This window comes from Nycticebus coucang, chromosome 23 (genome assembly GCF_027406575.1).
Source record: "Nycticebus coucang isolate mNycCou1 chromosome 23, mNycCou1.pri, whole genome shotgun sequence".
In the NCBI taxonomy this organism is placed as follows: Eukaryota; Metazoa; Chordata; class Mammalia; order Primates; family Lorisidae; genus Nycticebus; species Nycticebus coucang.
In genome coordinates, this window is record NC_069802.1 from 26,204,028 (window position 1) to 26,223,738 (window position 19,711).

General features: G+C 35.1%; 1 protein-coding gene across 1 annotated transcript in view; it reads left to right on the plus strand.

Moving 5' to 3' along the window:
- The window catches only part of DHX15 (DEAH-box helicase 15), a 51,356-nt gene extending 32,101 nt beyond the window's left edge, over window positions 1–19,255 (plus strand). The window contains exons 7-14 of the mRNA XM_053577512.1: window positions 4,887–4,973; window positions 6,162–6,311; window positions 6,820–6,928; window positions 7,568–7,759; window positions 10,635–10,757; window positions 14,656–14,846; window positions 17,318–17,487; window positions 18,689–19,255. Of these exons, the coding sequence (XP_053433487.1) occupies window positions 4,887–4,973; window positions 6,162–6,311; window positions 6,820–6,928; window positions 7,568–7,759; window positions 10,635–10,757; window positions 14,656–14,846; window positions 17,318–17,487; window positions 18,689–18,806 (1,140 nt within the window). The 3' untranslated portion in view covers window positions 18,807–19,255. The remainder of the gene's footprint in view (window positions 1–4,886; window positions 4,974–6,161; window positions 6,312–6,819; window positions 6,929–7,567; window positions 7,760–10,634; window positions 10,758–14,655; window positions 14,847–17,317; window positions 17,488–18,688) is intronic.
- Window positions 19,256–19,711: the final 456 nt, after the last annotated feature.

The following is a 19,711-nucleotide window of genomic DNA, read 5'->3' on the forward strand; positions in this document are numbered from 1 at the left end:
CTTCTACTTCTATGATGTGCTGTTTATCTTTAGAAAATAAGAACCCTAAGGCCGAAGACTTAATTCTGCTGCCATTAATTAAACAATTACTGTAACAGGTACTAGAATGGAGCTTTCATTCAAAAGCTGTCATACACAATAATGATAAAATTAATTAAAATTACATAAGAACAGAGATTTACTTTCTGCTTCTGAATATGGAAAAAATATTTTTGTTTGCTTTGTTCTAGCATAAGGATAATATAGTTAGATATAGAGCAGATATATAAGAAGTATTTGAAATTTTTGAACAAGTAGAATATTTAATACAGTATTTTAAATTCCATCAAATTGTACTTCTGTGTATGTTTGAGTACCTTTTTAAGGCATTGTTTTATTTGTCATCTTACTCATTCCAGTGGGTTATGCAAAATAGATTTTACAACTTCATTGTGATAAAAATGAACACCAAGTTTTTAGTATTAAAGTTTTAAAATATTTAAGGTTAAGTTTTATGTGCATTTGCATACTTCGGTAGCATTCATTGTACAAATAGTTACTATGTTCTTTTTTACGTGCACAAATGAGTTCCTCATTAAGAAAAGTTCTGAATGCAACACATATATTTATATGAGGGTAGGTATTTGTATCTGTTCTGATGATTTCTGAAGTGTTTCAAGCATTTGATTAAGCTAAAAGCTTAGTAGTTCTGTATGTGCATTCAGTAAATCTCTTCAGTGTACCTTTTGACTAAGACTTACAATTGCTGTTTTGTGGCTTTGGTGTTAATGAAATCCAGTGATGATTATTTGATTTAAAATAATTAGTTTTTGTTAATTTTGTCCAAATAAATGGCTGGTTTTTCTGTAGCTTACCCTACGGTTTGCTAATTAATATGGTTCAGAGCATACAGTGTTCAATAAAAAAGAGAAATGGTCCTTGCGGAGATGGTTCTGTAGTTTTAAAGAGAGGCTTAATGATCCACTATCTGAAGATAGCTTAGTGTGGTGCTGTTGGAATGTTTACAAGCAAATAAGTTAATGTCCTTTGAATTGCAGACCCCCACAGAGTTCCCTGGGGACTAAAAATCCGAACTAGCTTAACCTAAATGCATTACTGTGTCCAAACAGCATTCAAGTAGGGCAACTGAAGTACTCTTGAATTCTACTTTGAAGTGAAGATACTGGAATAAATCATAGTGGGTCCCTTTGGAAAGCATGTTATTGAGGGAAAAGTTTGTAGCACATCTTGGCAGTGATGCCAAACTTTTTACCATAGGACTTATCATTGGGAATATTCACCTAAAAGTAGTTACTTAGTGAGGTTTGAACATTTCTAAAGGTCTTTAAACAGGTATTGCAAAGTTACAGTCTAAAAAGCTGTAACTGTTATGTGGAGTCCTATTGGTCAGATGTAAGTCTCTTGAACAAATTCAGGATCACTTTGTCTGTTGGCTGCCATGCCAGTTATGTATAGAATGTTTTAGAGCTTGGTTCTTTTCTGGAATTCCAGGGCAACTTTTATCGTCCCATCTCATTTATTTATCAGTGGTGTCATGGAAGCTCACTGCAACCTCAAATTCCTAGGCTCAGGTAATCCTCCTGTCTAAACCGCCCACGTAGCTGAGACTACAGGTGTGAACCATGATACCTGGCTAATTTTTCTGTTTTTAGGAGAGATTGGGGGGTCTTGCTCTTGCTGATCTGAAATACCAGAGCTCAAATTGTCCTCTCACGTCAGCCTCGGAGTATTGGAATTACAGGCATGAGCCTCCTCACCCAGACCCATCTCATTTATTTGTTTACATTATGTATGTATGTGTATTTATTTAGCCTTAGCTATTTTTAGTCCTTGGGAAAACCCCAAATTCATGCTTCTGAGGAATCATTAAACACTTAGATTTTGGGGTTTAACTTGGAGGTGGTAATATATACTCTTTACCACTAATAACATGGGTCTTGCCTTATTGGCATAATCTCTTGATTTTTAAACATGTAGAACCACACATCTCCTTTATAATTATTATAGAATTTGTTTCACACACCTGCAACAAAACGCATGTATACACAAATGAAATTATTTTGTGGAAAAAGAAGTGACTTTTTTTTTTTTTCTCTTTTGAGAGAGTCTCAGTTTGTCACCCTCAGTAGAGTGCTGTGGCATCATAGCTCACAGGAACCTCAAACTCTTGGGCTCAAGTGATTCTCTTGCCTCAGCCTCCCAAGTAGCTGGGACTACAGGCACCTGCCACACGCCTGGCTATTTTTAGAGATGAGGTCTCGCTGTGGCTCAGGCTGGTCTCAAACCTGTGAGCTGTGGCAATCCACCCACGTTGGCCTCTCAGTGTTAGGATTGCAGGTGTGAGCCACTGTGCTTGGCCTGAAAAAAGTGACTTTTATAGATAACTCATCAAAGAGTTGTCTTCATCAAGAAATTTTTTTCATACAGGCTGTATTTTGTTCTAGAAGAAATATGAAAAATTATTTTTTCCAAAGTAAGTTTAAAAACTTTAAAAAAATAAAAGAAGATAATTTTCTCTACTGTTTTCAGACGCATGATTTTCATCCTAGAATTCTAGAAAATCAGAAGACCTTTTATATAATTATTTAGCATGTAATTGGTTCTCTATAGTTTATAAGGCGTTTCCACATCCATTTTATTCCCTACAGCTGCGTTACCTAAACTAGGTAATAAGTAAGAATTGTTAAGGGAAATTGAAGCTTGGAGGTAAAAACTTTGCCATAATTACTTAGCTACTCAGATTTGATTCCTGGTTCGGCCACTTACCTCTGGATTCATTGATTTATTACCAAAAAACCTGACTTTCTTAGAAGAGTATTAATGTCAGGTTTTATTTATTTAAGTCTATCCATCAACCTTATACGGCCTGTTTTTGTTTGTTTCTAATTATTGATTGTGTATGTTACCTAAATGTCCTGAAGAATTTCAGTAAAATCAAACTATCCATGTTTTGTTATCCCTTTGTTGGTTCTGCCTTTTCATCTCACTAATTGAAGAAAGGAACGTTTTGGGTTTTGATCTGTAAATGATTCTAAATACCCTGTTAGTAGATTCTTAGTAAGTTTTTAAACTTCTAAGACTTTCTGCCAATTTTGGGATTGCTTTTCAATAGCTATGAAGGCTCCCCCATAGCTATGAAATAGAGAAATGAAAATGTTAATATTATTTTAAGTAAAACAGTTAATGGAACAAAAAATCCTGTGAATTATTTAAGCAATTTGATTTACCAATAAAACGTGTTTTCCTAAAAAATAATAGGAATAAATATAAGTCCTTTCATTTCTTACAGGTGCCCATAGACATTCTTGCCCACATACACTGTTTAAGTTGCACTTTCTAGTGCTGATGCCTTTTCCTTTTCTCTTGGTAGTAGATCTTACTTTACCTTCAGGGACTTTTCTAAATGTCCCTGAGGACATTTTTTTTTTTTTTTTTGTAGAGACAGAGTCTCACTGTACCGCCCTCAGGTAGAGTGCCGTGGTGTCACACGGCTCACAGCAACCTCTAAGTCTTGGGCTTATGTGATTCTCTTGCCTCAGCCTCCGGAGTAGCTGGGACTACAGGCGCCCGCCACAACGCCCGGCTATTTTTTGGTTGCAGTTCAGCTGGGGCTGGGTTTGAACCCGCCACCCTCGGCATATGGGGCCGGCGCCCTACTCACTGAGCCACAGGCGCTGCCCGACATTTTTCTTTATAAAGCTTTCCTTGTCTTCACTGTGGAAGTAAACCTTTTTGAAATCTTACAGTGAGTCTGTAAGTCAGGTGTCATTTACCGTTTCTATTCATGCCTAATCTTCCCTTACAAACTGTAAAAGCTATAAATGCAGACAGTTTATCTGATGGATTTTCTGTGTCAGCTGCTTGCATACATAGGTATCTCCATCAGAACATTAGTAATCTGTTCGTGAAAATCTGATGTTCTTCTGGGTAACAATGCAAATGAGGAATTCCCATGTTGTTTTAAAAGGAAAAAATAATGTAACGTGTCATCCCCAAGTTCTTAACCAATTTTGTAAAACATTTAGCATATAGTTAAACACATAAAAAGCAAGCTATCATACATATTAGTATTTAAATGTTTTTTGGGGGTGTGTGTGTGTTTTTGTTGGCACCCCGCTGCCTCAGCCTCCGGAAGCCGCTGGGATTACAGGCGCTCGCTGCTGTGGCCCCCGGCTGGGTTTTTTCATTTTTTTCATGAGTCGGGTCTCACTGTAGCTAAGGTGAGTCTGGAACTCCTGAGCTCAAGCCATTCTCCCTCCTCAGCCTCCCACAGTGCTGGGATTACAGGCGTGAGCCACCGCCCCCAACTAAATGTTTTAAACTTTGTTCCAGTGTATGGTTACTTGTTATCCCTATAAGATTGTACATTTACAAATGCACTACATCTGATTCTGATGATTTACCAGTTCTTACTTGATTGTATAACACCTTGAGTTTTTCTTGTGGCATTTCTAAAAAAAATGGTGAGTTAAATTTCAGTGATATAAATGCTTACAAATACTTTTCTTCCATAAATAATGCTCAAAAACACTGAAAAATATACAGGTGTGGAAGTTTGCATATTATAAGGGATGTTTTATCAGTGAGATGTTCTGTAAGGTATATTTCATTTCTTTATTGGTGTATTTCTTTTGATACTATCCTTTTATTGAATAATCATCACAATGTGGTTGAATAATAACTTGATATTATAGCTGTGTTGGAAAAGGAAGTTGCATTCTTAGTTTGAGTTTCTCTCTTTAGCATTGGCCATGGAAGACAAAATCTTATTTCTAGTTTATTTATTGGCTTGAAATTCCTTGGGTAGTGAAAGTTGAGTTAATCTTAACTGTGATGGTAGTTGTACTTAATGCATAATATAATTCATATTCTATATTTCTTCACAGGTAGTTGTGTCAACTAACATTGCAGAGACATCTTTGACAATAGACGGTGTGGTGTTTGTGATTGATCCTGGATTTGCAAAACAAAAGGTTACTGTTTTAGTTGGACATTTTATAAATTAGTGTTAGCTTAATGGTACTAGGACCCCTTTATTTAATACCTAAAATTTACTTCTTAGAATTATTTTTCTGTGTTCTACTTCTTAGAATTATTTTTCTGTGTTCTCTTTTTATTTTCAGATTTTTGCTATACGAGCCCTTTATGTTCTAGCTGGCTTCCAGAAATTAAGACAGTGTTTTATGTTTAATCCTAGGCTTTTTAGGGGGCGGAGAGGTTCTCATTTAGGATTGCTCTGGTTTCTTTGTTTGAATTTAGTGGTGGCTGGTGTGTTGGCTTGTATGTTCGAGTGAAGAGTGGGGGGGAGTGATACAAATACAGGCAATGTAATAAGAGTTACAGGCAGTCCCTGGGTTACAAATGAGACAGGTTCTGTAAGTTTTTTCTTAAGTTGAATTTGTACATAAGTTGGAACACGTACATTTACCTATTACCTGTAATAGCCTCCATTTGTAAGTGCGACCTGTATGTAAGTTGGATGTTTGTAATTTGAGGACTGCCTGTACGGGACTGCCATCCCTACAGACCAGTCACTTACCTAACATTAGAGTTCCAACTGTGTACTGGGCTCACTGTTTGCAAAAATGGTCCTATATTACTTCTTCTATTTTATGAGTGCTGGACACCAGACATTTTTGACAAGTGAAATGGCTATTCAGTAAATATTTTTTAAACATCTTTTGGATGAGTTGATTATATCTTCTAAGTACATCATGTTATTGATGGAAAATTTTTCTGTTAAATGGAGAGGAACACAGCTGACTTCTTTTGGACTAAGTTCAAGACGTTTCTCTTGATGTCTCCTCTGAGCATCAGTCTTGAAATTATAGCTTTCTTTTCAGGCAGAATCCTTCACTATCCTGCCTGTAAAAGCAAGGCACAAGGTAAACAGGTAGAGGTGAAATTATTTTAAATTAGGAGGTATAAAGATCATGTAACGTATCTGTGTGTTAGATAAGAACTTACTCATGTTAGCATGAGTCTTTCAGAATAGTGGAGTAAGAATGTCTGAGAGAAAGTTAAGGCAAGGGATGATGAATTGGGGCAGCATGATTTATGGTGGTCATCAGTAATACTGTTTATTTTAGTGATTACTATGGGCTGCCTCTGGATCAATTTTGTGTTTAAGGAACAATCTTATGTTGTTTTCATCCCAATAGGTTTATAATCCTCGCATCAGGGTTGAGTCCCTTTTGGTGACAGCTATTAGTAAAGCTTCAGCTCAACAAAGGGCTGGTCGAGCTGGACGTACCAGACCTGGGAAATGCTTCAGACTTTACACAGAGAAAGCTTACAAAACAGAAATGCAGGTAAAGGGTATTGCAGTTACTTTTCCTGTTTTAAAGATTAAGTTGAATTGTTAGCAGAAGAAAATTGCTTCGTTTACTTTATTTTGCCTAACTAAGGACCAAAGCTCCCTAGTTTCTCCCTGAGTGAGATTTATGGTATAGTCCACCAATATAGTAGTGTCCCCTCTGACACCCCGGGGGATGTGTTCCAAGACTACCAGCCCGAAGCCTCGGATAGTACAGAACCTTATGTGTACTGATACTTTATCATAGATCATAGCAGCCTCAGTATGTGCGCCCCCTAGCTCCCTGTTCAGTGGAGAACTTGCACCTTTTCACTTGAAGTACGTTATGAGGGAAGTTCTTTACAGCCTCTCCTTGGCACATCTGAATTGCCAGCATCATCACTTTCGCTTCAGGAGCATAAGCAGATAAATAGCTAAGGAGGTGGGGTACAGATATGTTTTATTTTCTGCGTTAAGGTGATTGAGGAATGTTTAACAAAGCAAATGTTTTTGTTTTTTGCTAGGATAATACCTATCCTGAGATTTTACGTTCTAATTTAGGATCAGTTGTGTTACAATTGAAGAAACTTGGTATTGACGATTTGGTGCATTTTGATTTTATGGATCCCCCAGGTATGATTTCCTAAAGTACATTTTGTTAGATCTTTTAACCAAAACGTACTTTTAGTATTTCTCTGCATCCTGTTCAGTATATGTATTAAATACATTTTACTTTTTCTTCCAGTAGGCATCAAGTTAAGTGATCTAGCATTAAAATTTAAAAGGGTGACAGTTACATGAGAAAGAGAAAAAAAAAATTACATGAAAAGGGAAAAAAAATCATTTTTTTTCCTTTAGAATTTGTTCTAGGTATTCAGCTTAATTGAATTATTTTCCAAGCATGAAGATATGAGGGCAAACTTTATGATTTTTCTTTGGGAAAAATAGTTTAAGCACATTGATGAATTAGCAATTCCTTAATATATATGGTAGATACAAAGTTCACGTGCACTAATGTACTATTTAAAATTGTACACGATATTTAAAATAGCCTCCCTGTATTTAGAAACAGACAGTTTTACCTTAACCTGCAAGAAAATTTTTGCCATTTTGTATGATTCATTGTTTGCTAGAGCTGTATAATTGAATTTGATGACAATTTGAGTTTGGTCCACTACAGAATGAAAAATGAGATTGCTTGTAATACTTTGTACTTTGTCACATTTTTGCTTGCTTAAGGCAACTTGTCTAATAGATTGCCTTTTCCCCCAGCTCCTGAAACTCTGATGCGAGCCCTGGAACTTTTGAATTATCTCGCTGCTTTAAATGATGATGGAGATCTTACTGAATTGGGATCCATGATGGCAGAGTTTCCTCTAGATCCACAGCTCGCTAAAATGGTTATTGCAAGTTGTGACTACAACTGTTCTAATGAGGTCCTATCTATTACTGCTATGTTGTCAGGTAATAGAGGGAAAGGAACTAACAAAAGCCCAGCTCTTCAAAGATTGGGTGGACTTCACTTTTGTTTTTATTTTTTCATATTTAGTATGGTAGTGGATTATATAGATCGTCTTAAGGAATTCATTTTGTTTCCTAAATACCTTGTAAATAGCTTCATAACAACACAGTATTTGGAAATTACAAGTAAGTCATTGTGCACGAAACATAGTAAAACATTGGCTCTCTCGAGTGCAAATAAAAAGTGCATTGAACACAAGTGTTTGTGTTTGAACACAAGTTTTACTGAATTCTTTGGTAGGTCCATCAGTGCTATCTTTGCGGTTTATTACTGAAAGTACAAGGAGAACTTTGTTCTAGTACTTGGCACTTACTGAGCCTGTGATAAACTTAAAGTTTTCATTTAAATCGACCCATTTCTACATGTATAAATATGTATTCCAGTGGCAGTCAGACAAACATAAATTTCAAACTTAGCATCAGATAAATAGAAGTAGAAATGTATAACTTCAGGCTTAAAATCTAATCTGGTAATGCTGTTCTTTTCACAATAGCAGAAAGGTAAAAGAAGCATACATAATAGATAAAAATTCCTGATTTTGTAAAATTGGAACATTAAGCTAAAGAAATAGTGCTGTTTTTAGTAGCAATAAAATTTAATCCATAAATGAATAGTAACTTGGAAATAGATTTCCCCAAAGGAGAAGAAATATTGTTAACAAATGAGTGCTTCTTATAGCTAAAAATAGAAAACAGGTTTTTACTGACAATCTAAATATTCTGTGCTACAAATTTTAGGACTGGGGAGAACTAACTTCTAATGCAGAGTGGTTTATTGGTCGTAATTACTTTTAATGCTGTGAATAATTCAAAATCTATGGAATTAAAGGATAAATTGAAAATTATTTAAATATAAAATTATGGCTTAGTTTAGTTGTATGGTATATTCTAAGGGGGTGAATTTTTATTTAAGAACTAGCTAAAATGTTTTCTTGCAGAGTTATGACTGATCAGACTCAGAGCAGATGGGCAGGGCAGTGTTGAATCATTTAAATTAAATTGTAGTCTCTTTTGCGGAGGTGGTGGTAGGTTGTTGTCTGCCTTTCTTTTATGTTGTTTTATTAGATTCTCCCCGTTGTCTTCTCCCAAGATTTTAGCTTTTAGAGAAAACGGGCAGGAGTTAACAGATTATGGCGTATTTGTCTGTTACCTGCCCTGTTTTTATTTCTCTAGGTTGTCTTACCAGGCATACTCTGTGATTATCATTGTTTGAGTTTTAGAGTATTAGTCCTTTAAAAACATTGTCACTGTGATGCAGTTGAAATCTTCCAATGATACCTCGGTCTTATTTATAGTATGAGTTATGCAAAATAAAAGGGTTTTACTCGTAGTCTTCAGCACGTCAAAAAAAAAGCATTTATGTGTAGCAGTTTTTAGACAGACCATTTATAGAAAAAGTGTTAAAATAAGGGATAAGAAGTCATAGAATAAACAGTTTGCTGAGCTTGTAATGCTTTGTTTGCCATTTAAATAGTTCTAACGTTTTGAGGTCCTGATATAAACAGTGCAAACCCAGGGGCCTTGTGCAGTGTTACCTGTGCATTCCCACTTGACTCTGGTGGCTAGTTCACATTAACATTCACAGCTATGAGAAGTTTCTGTACTTTTATAAATTACCTTGCTTCAGTCACATTAAGCAAGACTTTTAGTATTTACTGTGATCATGTTTTGTTGTCTGTGTTTGGCTACTTTGGCATCTTTTTAAAGGGGAAACTGTGTGGGAAAGAGTAATTTAATACTGTATTTGATCTTGTTGTCAATTCCCATTATCTTTTATCTGAACTGATAATTTATGATTTTTTCACTGACAAGGTTTTAAGAGCTTTAAACATGTGGTGAAAAAGTCCCAAACTGTTAAGTACTTTTATTTCATACTGCTTTTATGACTATGGAATTGCTAAAGTGAATTAAGGAAAGTTGTATTGCAAAATATGTAGTACACTCTTTGTAACAAAGTTTTATACAAATTAATATTGAGGCTCTAAACAAATAACTGTAGTTAAATATTTTGATGACCCTTGAAATAATGATTGTTTCAGACTAATTGTCAACTTTAAAATATTGGCATTTACTTTCATATCAAGGTTTTGATTCACATTTTTTTAAACTTGAGACTTTATTAAATCATTTCCTTGAAATCCTGGAACACTGGGCTGAGTATCACAGCCTTTTTGAATTTTCTTAATTCAAAGGCGGTTTAACCTTCCACCACTACTGCTATCATCAAAACCCCCCAAGACTTGATATTTTTACGTTTACATATGCTTCTGCTCACCGGTGCTAATAGTGGTACCCACCAATTGGTAGTAGCCATAGCATTAGGGAAAATGTTCTAATAGAAATGTAGTGATAGGCTAGTTATAAAAGGTGATTTTAGTTCTGTAGTGGGCAAGTATAACTTCCTAACCTTCACAGCCATTCAGTGGATTCACTGGATGGCCTTCTGGAAAATTTCAGTTAGCTAAAAGACTTTTGATACCGTAATTCCTATTATTGGTAGAGCTATCAGCACTGGGATTTTGGTATGTTGAGCTTTCTGGTATCTTGATGGCCTTCAGAATAGCTGTTTTGATGCCTACTTTTAGATCTAGTTAAAATAATCAGGTACCCTGTAGCTTTGCAACCCTCTTGTCTTACAGATGTGGTTAGGTGTTGATGTACCTAATCAAGGTAGTAAACAGTCCAAGATGCAGTTGGAGGCCATCCTGCCCTGCCCTATGCTCTGTGAACTGACCTAGCTAGGCCTTGTTCCTCTATCTGTGAATGCGTGACTCATCGATATGGGCGTTTGTGTTGGGCCCATACCAACCTTGTTTAGTCCCACAGTGTTTTGTTCGCCCCACGGAGGCCAAGAAAGCCGCAGATGAAGCCAAGATGAGATTTGCCCACATAGATGGAGATCATCTGACACTGCTGAATGTCTACCATGCTTTTAAACAAAGTAAGTGTAAATTAGATTGACAGCACTCTTTTGTCTAAATGTTACTTGTAGTATATAAAATGTTTCTTCATCTCACTTTCATTTATTATCTCTGACAACTTTACATTAGGAACCCAGAGGTACTTCAGAAAAACTCCTGACTAGCATTTAAAATAGAAATTGCCAGTCTTTTTCAAAGTTGTTAAAAACCACATCTATAATAGGGGGAAAGCACCAATTATAGAAAACCCAAAAAATATAGGGTGAGAAAAATGACAGACCTGTGTAGGATCTCCCACTAACGTACACATTTGTATATACTTGTCTCTTATTTTCATGCACTTCACTTTTTTCTGACTAGATTGGTAATGTTTATACAGTTGTTACTATAACATTTTCAGTAATAAAGAGTTTTTTGTATTAAAACTAACAAAAGAGAAAAATGGGTGACAAATGTGATAGTTCTCAGGCTAGAAGTGGTCTGTGATCATGAGAGAGAAAAGTTTTCTCTACTATTAGCCCAAGAATTGCATTATTTGTTAAGGTGCCCTTTTCTTGTAATTGGCAAGATTAGAGAAAAATATTCCTTAGTTGTATGGGAATGGGTTTGGTGGAACAGTTAAACACTGGAGGTAGGAATATGAAGTGATGTCCTTATGCAAAGCAGATTTTACCATACCAATTTCATCCTCTTTCACTCAGAAATAATCTAGAAAGCTATCTTTTGAAATTCTGTGGACAAAGAATTTAAAGCTTTTCATCCCAGAATTATTTGTGATAGCAAAAAAATTGGAAGCTGCCCAAGTACCCAGTATTAGAAAGATGGTTCAATAAGTTATGTCATAGGCACATGATAAAATATTATTCTAGGTTTAAATTACGTTATCAGTGAATTTTTAGTGACCTATGAAAGTATGCCAATTATTTCAAAATGAGGAAGAAAACATAGTAATTAATAATAAAGTTATTGCTAACTATTGTTAGAATGTACCATTTGCAAAAACTGAGAGGAAAACGTTAAAGTGAGAGAACAGATACAAAAATAAACAGTAACAGGGTGAGGAAAGGCTTGATTTCTACTCAGCAGTCTACTGACCTAAAGATGGTAGCATAATCAAAGATTGATAGCTCCATATCATTGCTTTGTGCCAAAAATGAGTCACTGTTAAGTTTGTGGTTTTTTCCTCATGAGTAGATTTCTAATTCCAATGTTGTACTTCTTGTTTTATATGTAACGCATTGTTATTGTCTCATAAAAATTCTATTTAGTCTCCTAAAATGGAGTCTTTTGATTTTGGCAAATCTGTAAGGTGTAGTAGTAAAATTTCATTTGTCTAAGGGTCCCAGTTCTGGAGGGCATGTGGAACAAAATGTAGCATTTCTAGTGCCACATATCTCTCTTTTTTACTTATGAACCAGGAGAGAAAGGGAGGACCTCTTCTTTGCCCAAGTCTCAAAGATTTGGGGCAGATAAAGGAGGTAAGGGCTATGGGGTTTGAAATCCCATGCATTATTTACTTCAGTACATGTCTGTTTACTCCTCACGTCCAAAACATTGGTAATACCTGACATAATGTTAAAGACTTACCTCTGATCAGATAGGCCAGTACAGTCAAGACTGTATTCCTGTAGTCTGCCAACACCATGCGAGGTGGTGACCCAGAGATGCAGGTACATAACCTATTAACCGACTATGGTAACTGCTGTAAGAGGGACTCAACTGCCTTAAGAAGGGACAGATTTACATGATTCTCAAAATCTTTGATATTATTGATAACGTTTAAGTGATAATTAAAAGATTTTTAAAGAGCAGCATGGTTTTTAGAGCTAGCCTATTATTTTCACAGGGCATTTGAACTAATTCCTTTAAAATTAGATATTGTTTTACTTTAAGCTTTTGTTAACTAAGCGTAGCAATATATTTGCATTATATCATTGTGTTTTGGAAATGAAATTTAGGATTGACAAACCCTCAGAACTGTATTTTGACTTTAAATATAAATCTAAGTATTATATTTGAAGTGAGGGAAATTTAAAATAGTAAATAATGCTTATTCTTTGAGAACATAATTGGTACTTGAGAGCTTTCTGTGAGAATAATGAATAGTAAATATCTGCAAAAACTTTTTCTTTTAACTAGAACCAGCATTGGTTAGAGGGACTTTAGTGAGCTGGAATGGTAGCTTTACTCGCCAGATATGTGATCCTTTCTAATAAATACTTCTCAGAACCAGAGGGATGTTAAGGCTGCTTGATTTTTTTTTACCTCTGCTGTATATAATGACTTGACATCTGACAGAAAAGATAGGGGAATTAGCGTTTAAATTAGTGACTGCTGCCTTCAAATAAGGAGAGCTCTTCAGAAACAAACACATTTTTCCCAGACACTCATACATTATTATTTGGATATTTCATACCCATTGATTAAATTTGAAATACATTCACTAATGTTTTTTAACTGGTGCTATGTTATGTTATTAATTGAGGCGGTATATATTTTAAAAATAGCACATGTATTTCAGATATTAGTCAATATTTTTCATTAGAGACAGTGGTTTAATTACTGAACCCCTACATTGATAAAATGTCATCTAAATAGTATTTGGATAAATACCACTTTTTAGAAACAAAATCAGGTCTAAGTTATTTTGAGGTACTTTAATCTGTGTGTGAGAGATACTTCTAAAATTTACAAGTGGTTTGGCTTTCAATCACGTGAGGAGTATATTAATGAGAAATATACAGAGTTATTTTAATGAAGTATTCTTTTAGATTTATTCCTCCCATTCATCGAATTATTTCTTAAAGGTTTGGAAACATGTTAGAATGCTCAGATATTAGTTATCTAGACGAATAACTTAGAATTACCATTTTTTTGTTAATCTTCCTTTAGTTTATGAATTCTAAAAATTGAAGACTTTGAAAAAGTTGCATTTTAAACCAAAGCCTGTATATCAATAACCTTTTCCAGAAGTGCCCCTTACTTGTCCAGTTTGGATGTTTTCTTTGCCTTTCAGCTGCGTAAGCAGAGTTGTACATTACAATCGGTTGAATCCTAGAACCAAAGAGAAGAGAATATGTAAAAGATAAGCTTGTGTCACCGTAACTGCAGAAGATCAATACAGTTTTAATTTTTATGGTTTTTATCAAAGAGCCTCTAAAGTAAATGACACAGTTTTTTGCCATGACTGTCTTTGGGACAGTGTTTTATTCATGTTGCTACAGTTTTGACTCTTTCTTTAGATGAGCAATGCTGAGTTAGTTGAAAGTTTATCAAGGATTCATCAGTGAAAAAATGCTATACTTACGTTCATACATGCAGTGAAATTACTTGAAGTGCTTAGACATAGGTCTTTTTAATTAAACATAAGTGGAGGTTTCAGACATCTTGCAAACTACCATTTGTATTTCAAACTGTGCTTTGAAAGAGGGGGATGTGTCACAATAAACTTAAACCTCTTGTGCTTTGGGGTACGGTAGCTCAGCTGTAAAGAACAATATACAATAGCTGGTTGATAACTAATTTTGTAACTTTTATACTGTATTTGATTATCTTAATCTTTGAAAGTAAGCAAGATATGGCACTTAACCAGATTCCCCCAATCTGTCCCTTCTGAAAGACCATCTATTGGAAACATCCAGTTGCATATTAATGGATAAAATAATTCACTAAAACCAGTAAACTCAAAATCCTGGTTTTGACATCCAAAACCTTAGTTGCTACTTCTGATTTTGAACCACACTACTGACTTTAGGAAAGTCAGTAACATTGCAATTAATTTAAAGAAAATGTCAGTAAATTTGTTTTGTGTTTATTTAGTTCATTCTTTGTAACAGTTTTTCTTTATAATTAGAAAATATTCCCATGTGGATGATTCATGATTCTCCTTTTTTCCACCCCTCCTTTAACCTTTTTTAGATCATGAATCGGTTCAGTGGTGTTATGACAACTTCATTAACTACAGGTCCCTGATGTCTGCAGACAATGTACGCCAGCAGCTATCTCGAATTATGGACAGATTCAATTTGCCTCGTCGAAGTACCGACTTTACAAGCAGGGACTATTACATTAATATAAGAAAAGCTTTGGTTACTGGGTACTTTATGCAGGTATGTGGATATACAGAAAGGCATTGTTAAGTATTTGATGATAATGTTTGATTCTGTTATGGTCCTTTGAATTCACTTATTAACAGTTCTCAACCTGTGGGTCACGACCCCTTTGGGGGTCGAACGACCCTTTCACAGGGGTCGCCTAAATACATCCTGCATATCAGATATTTACATTACGATTCATAACAGTAGCAAAATTACAGTTATGAAGTAGCAACAAAAATAATTTTATGGTTGGGGGTCACCACAACATGAGGAACTGTATTAAAGGGTTGCAGCATTAGGAAGGTTGAGAACCACTGGCTTAAGGGAAAGAGTTAAGTTTAAGAATACTTAATAAAAATCAGTCTTAAATGTTGTTAACATCCAGTTTGATTGAATTGATGTACTAAGAAATACTGGGGTATCCATGAGTAACAAATCAATACATTAAATGGCAGAGTCAGTAGTCCATTTATGTGGTAATTAATTTTAAAATTACCTTTTTATTTGTGGAGCCTTGGTTGTAACAAATAGACTACTTGGCCATTTTCAGGTGTGATTAGGCACTTATTTTTTCAGGAATGTGGAATTCTTAAGACTTTTGATAAATGTATTGTTTCTCTGGATCTAGATTATAATTGGAAATGTTGGTATAACGATACTAAAAGGAAACAATTGTCTGGGTGGATCCAAAAATACAGTTCACTTTTCTTTCTAAAAACTAAGCACCCCAGAGTCTATATGAGATTGCATTTGCAGTCCTATAGAGTGATCATAGGCATTTATAATTAGCTTCTTGGGCACTGCAAAAGCCAAAAATGTCTTTTGAGTTAAGCAGTAAAGATGAGACATAATTTTAAAGGTTTCATTCTGTTTGGCTGGTGTGTGTGCCAGACAGACAGTCCCTGGGTTATGAACAAGGTAGTTTCTGTGGGTTTCTTAAACTGAATTTGTATTAAGTTGAAACAAGGTACATTTGCTTATTATCTATAATAGACTCTGTTCATAAGATGTTTGTTTGTTACTTGGGGACTGCCTGTCCTGGAGTCTGTAAGAACTGACGTAAAACTTGTCAAGTAAATATTGTGACTATTTTAAGGTGTTTAAAGCTCTTAATTTCTCATTAAGAGAAATTATATTTAATAAAAGTTATGAAAATTAGGAGATTGGTGATGTGTCTGTATTTAAATCTAAGTATCAATGAGACTTATGACATCTTACAAGTTAAGTGAATAAGAGAAGTAGGTTAGGTATGAAAATTCTTTTTCTAGACTTGAAATTATATTCTTAATATTTACTTAATATAATAATTTCAGTGTGTACTAGTTTAAATTTGCTTGTAATGAAAAAAGATTGATGAAGCTTTATTCAAGCATTGTAGCTTCCTAGTTCTCTTTTTAGATCAGAATTTCTTAGAAACAGAACTGAGCATGCTGCCTATGGTCCCAACTATTAGAAAGGCAGGAGGATGGCTTGAACCCAGGAGTTAGAATTCTAAGGTGGTGGAACACCATCACTTTAAGAAAAAAGTGTTATTGGGCGGTGCCTGTGGCTCAGCCCCATATACCAGAGGTGGTGGGTTCAAACCCAGCCCTGGCCAAAAACTGCAAAAAAAGAAAAAGTGTTATCAGGTAGTATAGTAGTTGACACCTACTAGGCACTTAATAAGTATTTATTCAGTAAACTTGAATTTATTTTGTGTTATATGCACAGAGTTTTAGAATTGTAAAAGGCAGAGTTTTTTGCTTCAGTGTTTGCTAATTAAATATTAGATGACTATCACAAATCATGTCATTTGATGATTGAAAAAGAAGTATAGGAAAGACGAGCATGTTGAGCACCTCTCTTTCCCCATTCTTTGTCTTAACCTTTTCCTTTCTTTGTGGGTTACTTTTTCTTCTTTCTTCTTTTTGGTCTCTTATTTCATCTTTTACCATAGACACGAATCTTCTAATAATTGTTTATTTACCCTTGTAGTTGGTGCCTAGCTATGAAGAGGCTTCAATAGATAGTCTAAGGCAGGAAGGATAAATAACATGTATTAGGCTCTGTTGATCCCATTAGGTCCCTGTTGCAGCCACCCAACTATACCCGTCCTTGTAGATTGATAGCGGCCACAGACAGATATGTATGCCTGGGTTCCAATAGAACTTTCCTATGGGCACTAAAATTTGAATTTCATATGACATTCATGCTTCATGAAATATTTTTCTTTTGACTTTTTTCCCCATCCATTTATTGAAGGATACATACCCTATTCTTGGCTCATAGGCCTTAGAAATACAGGCTGTGAGTTAGAATTGGCCCACAGGCTGCAGTTGCCTATAGGTGCTTTTATAAGGCAGGGATAAATGAACATAGCCATAGAATAAAAAGCAAAATGTGAGGCCTACCAGCTCCTAATTATATAGGTGACTTTATACCACTTTTGTTTTGTATCTAGCACATCAGAACCATTGTATTAATTTACAGGGTTTTGGTTTCAGGTGGCACATTTAGAGCGAACAGGGCATTACTTAACTGTGAAAGATAACCAAGTGGTTCAGTTGCATCCCTCTACTGTCCTTGACCACAAGCCTGAATGGGTGCTTTATAATGAATTTGTGCTAACAACGAAGAATTACATCCGGACGTGTACAGATATCAAGCCAGAGTGGTAAGCATGCCTTTTGTTCTCTTAAGTTTCTCTTAGTATTTTATTCAGAATAGACTGTGCCTCTGCTGCTGAGTCATGGCCTTCTCCTCACTGATTGGGGAACTCTATTTTTCCTCAGGTAGGGATTTATGTTCCAGTGTGTAGGTCTGGGCAGTTGGCCTGAGGATGGTATGGCTTTCCTTCGATAAGAGAACAGTGGATTTTGTTAGTGTGGGTTGGATTTGGAGTTGCAGTTGAACAGCATCAAGAGTTTCTTGGGAGCCGTTCTCTTGTTGTTGTGTGTTCACTGGTTCTAGTGGTCAGTCTTTTTTACATATTTTATTTGTCCCATTACAAATAGCTCTCAACTCTTTATTATTTATATATTGGTTTTAGGACCTGTGCAAGGATAAGATCCACAGCTCTTTGTATTTTAGTGTATTACTAACTTTTACAAAATGTAATCAGAACTGATTGTTTTATTTTAAGCAAAATAACCCCTGCTCCTGTGAAGTTTTGTTTGTTTGTTTTATTTTTGCCAGGATCCATTTTATAACTTACGATAGAAAATGTCAACCCAGAGCAGTGGGATTAAAGGCACTATTTAGGTGGTGTCACTTGAATATACATTGTGTGGCTTTTTCCCTACACTGCTTTGTGACTTTTGACACTTAAATTGTGTAGGGCATTACCATTTTATCTAAAATGTTTTGTTGAGAAAAAATTGTATGGTAAACTTTATGAAAGTTTCGGTCAAGTGTATTTTTGGGGACATAGAGTTACATTTACAGCTATTAAAACATTGAAAATGAGAAGATCGAATCATTTGAATGTCAAGATGCTTTGTATACAGAGCCAGTGTTATTTACTATAACCTTGGGGAGGCAGGTTAAAACTCTAGAGTGAACAGTGCTAGAATGATGGAGAAGTCAGTGAACTTAGTGTTGTTATCTTTATATTAATGTAAAGAAAAGGTTTTTAAAAGAATGTATGTTGGTATTTTTTGAAACGTATATATTCAACATCAGAAAATGGACATCTTCCTAAAATATTTAATATTTCTAAAAGTGGTATCGATAAGGATTAGGAATTTGTATTTTTATCATTTAGATTTGAAAATTTGCCTTAGTTCATCAAGTGTATTAATAAGTGGTGTCTATCCTCTTAGCATCTCCTATATGTTAATTAAATGTTAATTTGGTGATTTTCTCCTTCTGGACAGGTTGGTGAAAATTGCCCCTCAATATTATGACATGAGCAATTTCCCACAGTGTGAAGCAAAGAGACAGTTGGACCGCATCATTGCCAAACTTCAATCCAAGGAATATTCACAGTACTGAATTCAGTGCTTAGAACTGAAGTTATTCAGAGGACAGCTTTAAAAGATGAATGAACTCAAAAGTTCAAGTTGTGCTCTTCACGTTGGTTCAATAATGGCCTTTATTTGAAAGCTTTTTAATTTTTCTTTACAGTAAATATTCCATTCTGATTTCATAAATTAAACATTTATGCCTCCCTTTTGTGTTGACACTGTAGCTCATACTGGAAAAGTCGATCAATGTTTTGCAGTTTATTGAAAGTAGTTCTATATATAACAATGTTATAAGCATTTCTTTAGAAATGGTTGAAAATGCTTCTAAAATGTGATTATCGACCATGGTATGCATGATCGTTGTAATTGTTGACATTCCTTTTAGAAGTTGTGAAATGTTACAACTTGTGCTTATGTAGACACAATCTTCTGTCTCAGTACAGAGGCACTGACTTCAATAAAGTCTATTTATACTAATTTTGGCCAAAGCCCATTGGTATCTTTGTTCTGGTCTCTAACTATTGCTTTTTCTCTTTGCAAGTGTGGGGCTTTTTCCTTTTATTTTTTAATTATAATTATAGTATTATTACATATTTAACATCTTTCTACAAGGAGTTTTCCTTACATAAAGTAGTCATTAAAGCAATATTTTTAAAAGCTTCACTTAGCATTTGTGTTAGGTTAATCAGGATGTGATCTACTGGGATGAAGTGTAGTGTTCATTTGAAATTGGATCCCAGAAGACCAGAGTAATGAAGGGATAGCTTTCTCCTTGCTGTTAATTTATTATCTTGTTATATTTTTATCAAGTCTTTTTATTTCATAAACATTTACATAAACATTTTAAGCACTCTGGCCTCTGAGACATGTTTATTTGTATCAGATAAAGGGGAAGGATGTTGTACATGTTCATGAGTTTTACCAAATTCTTAG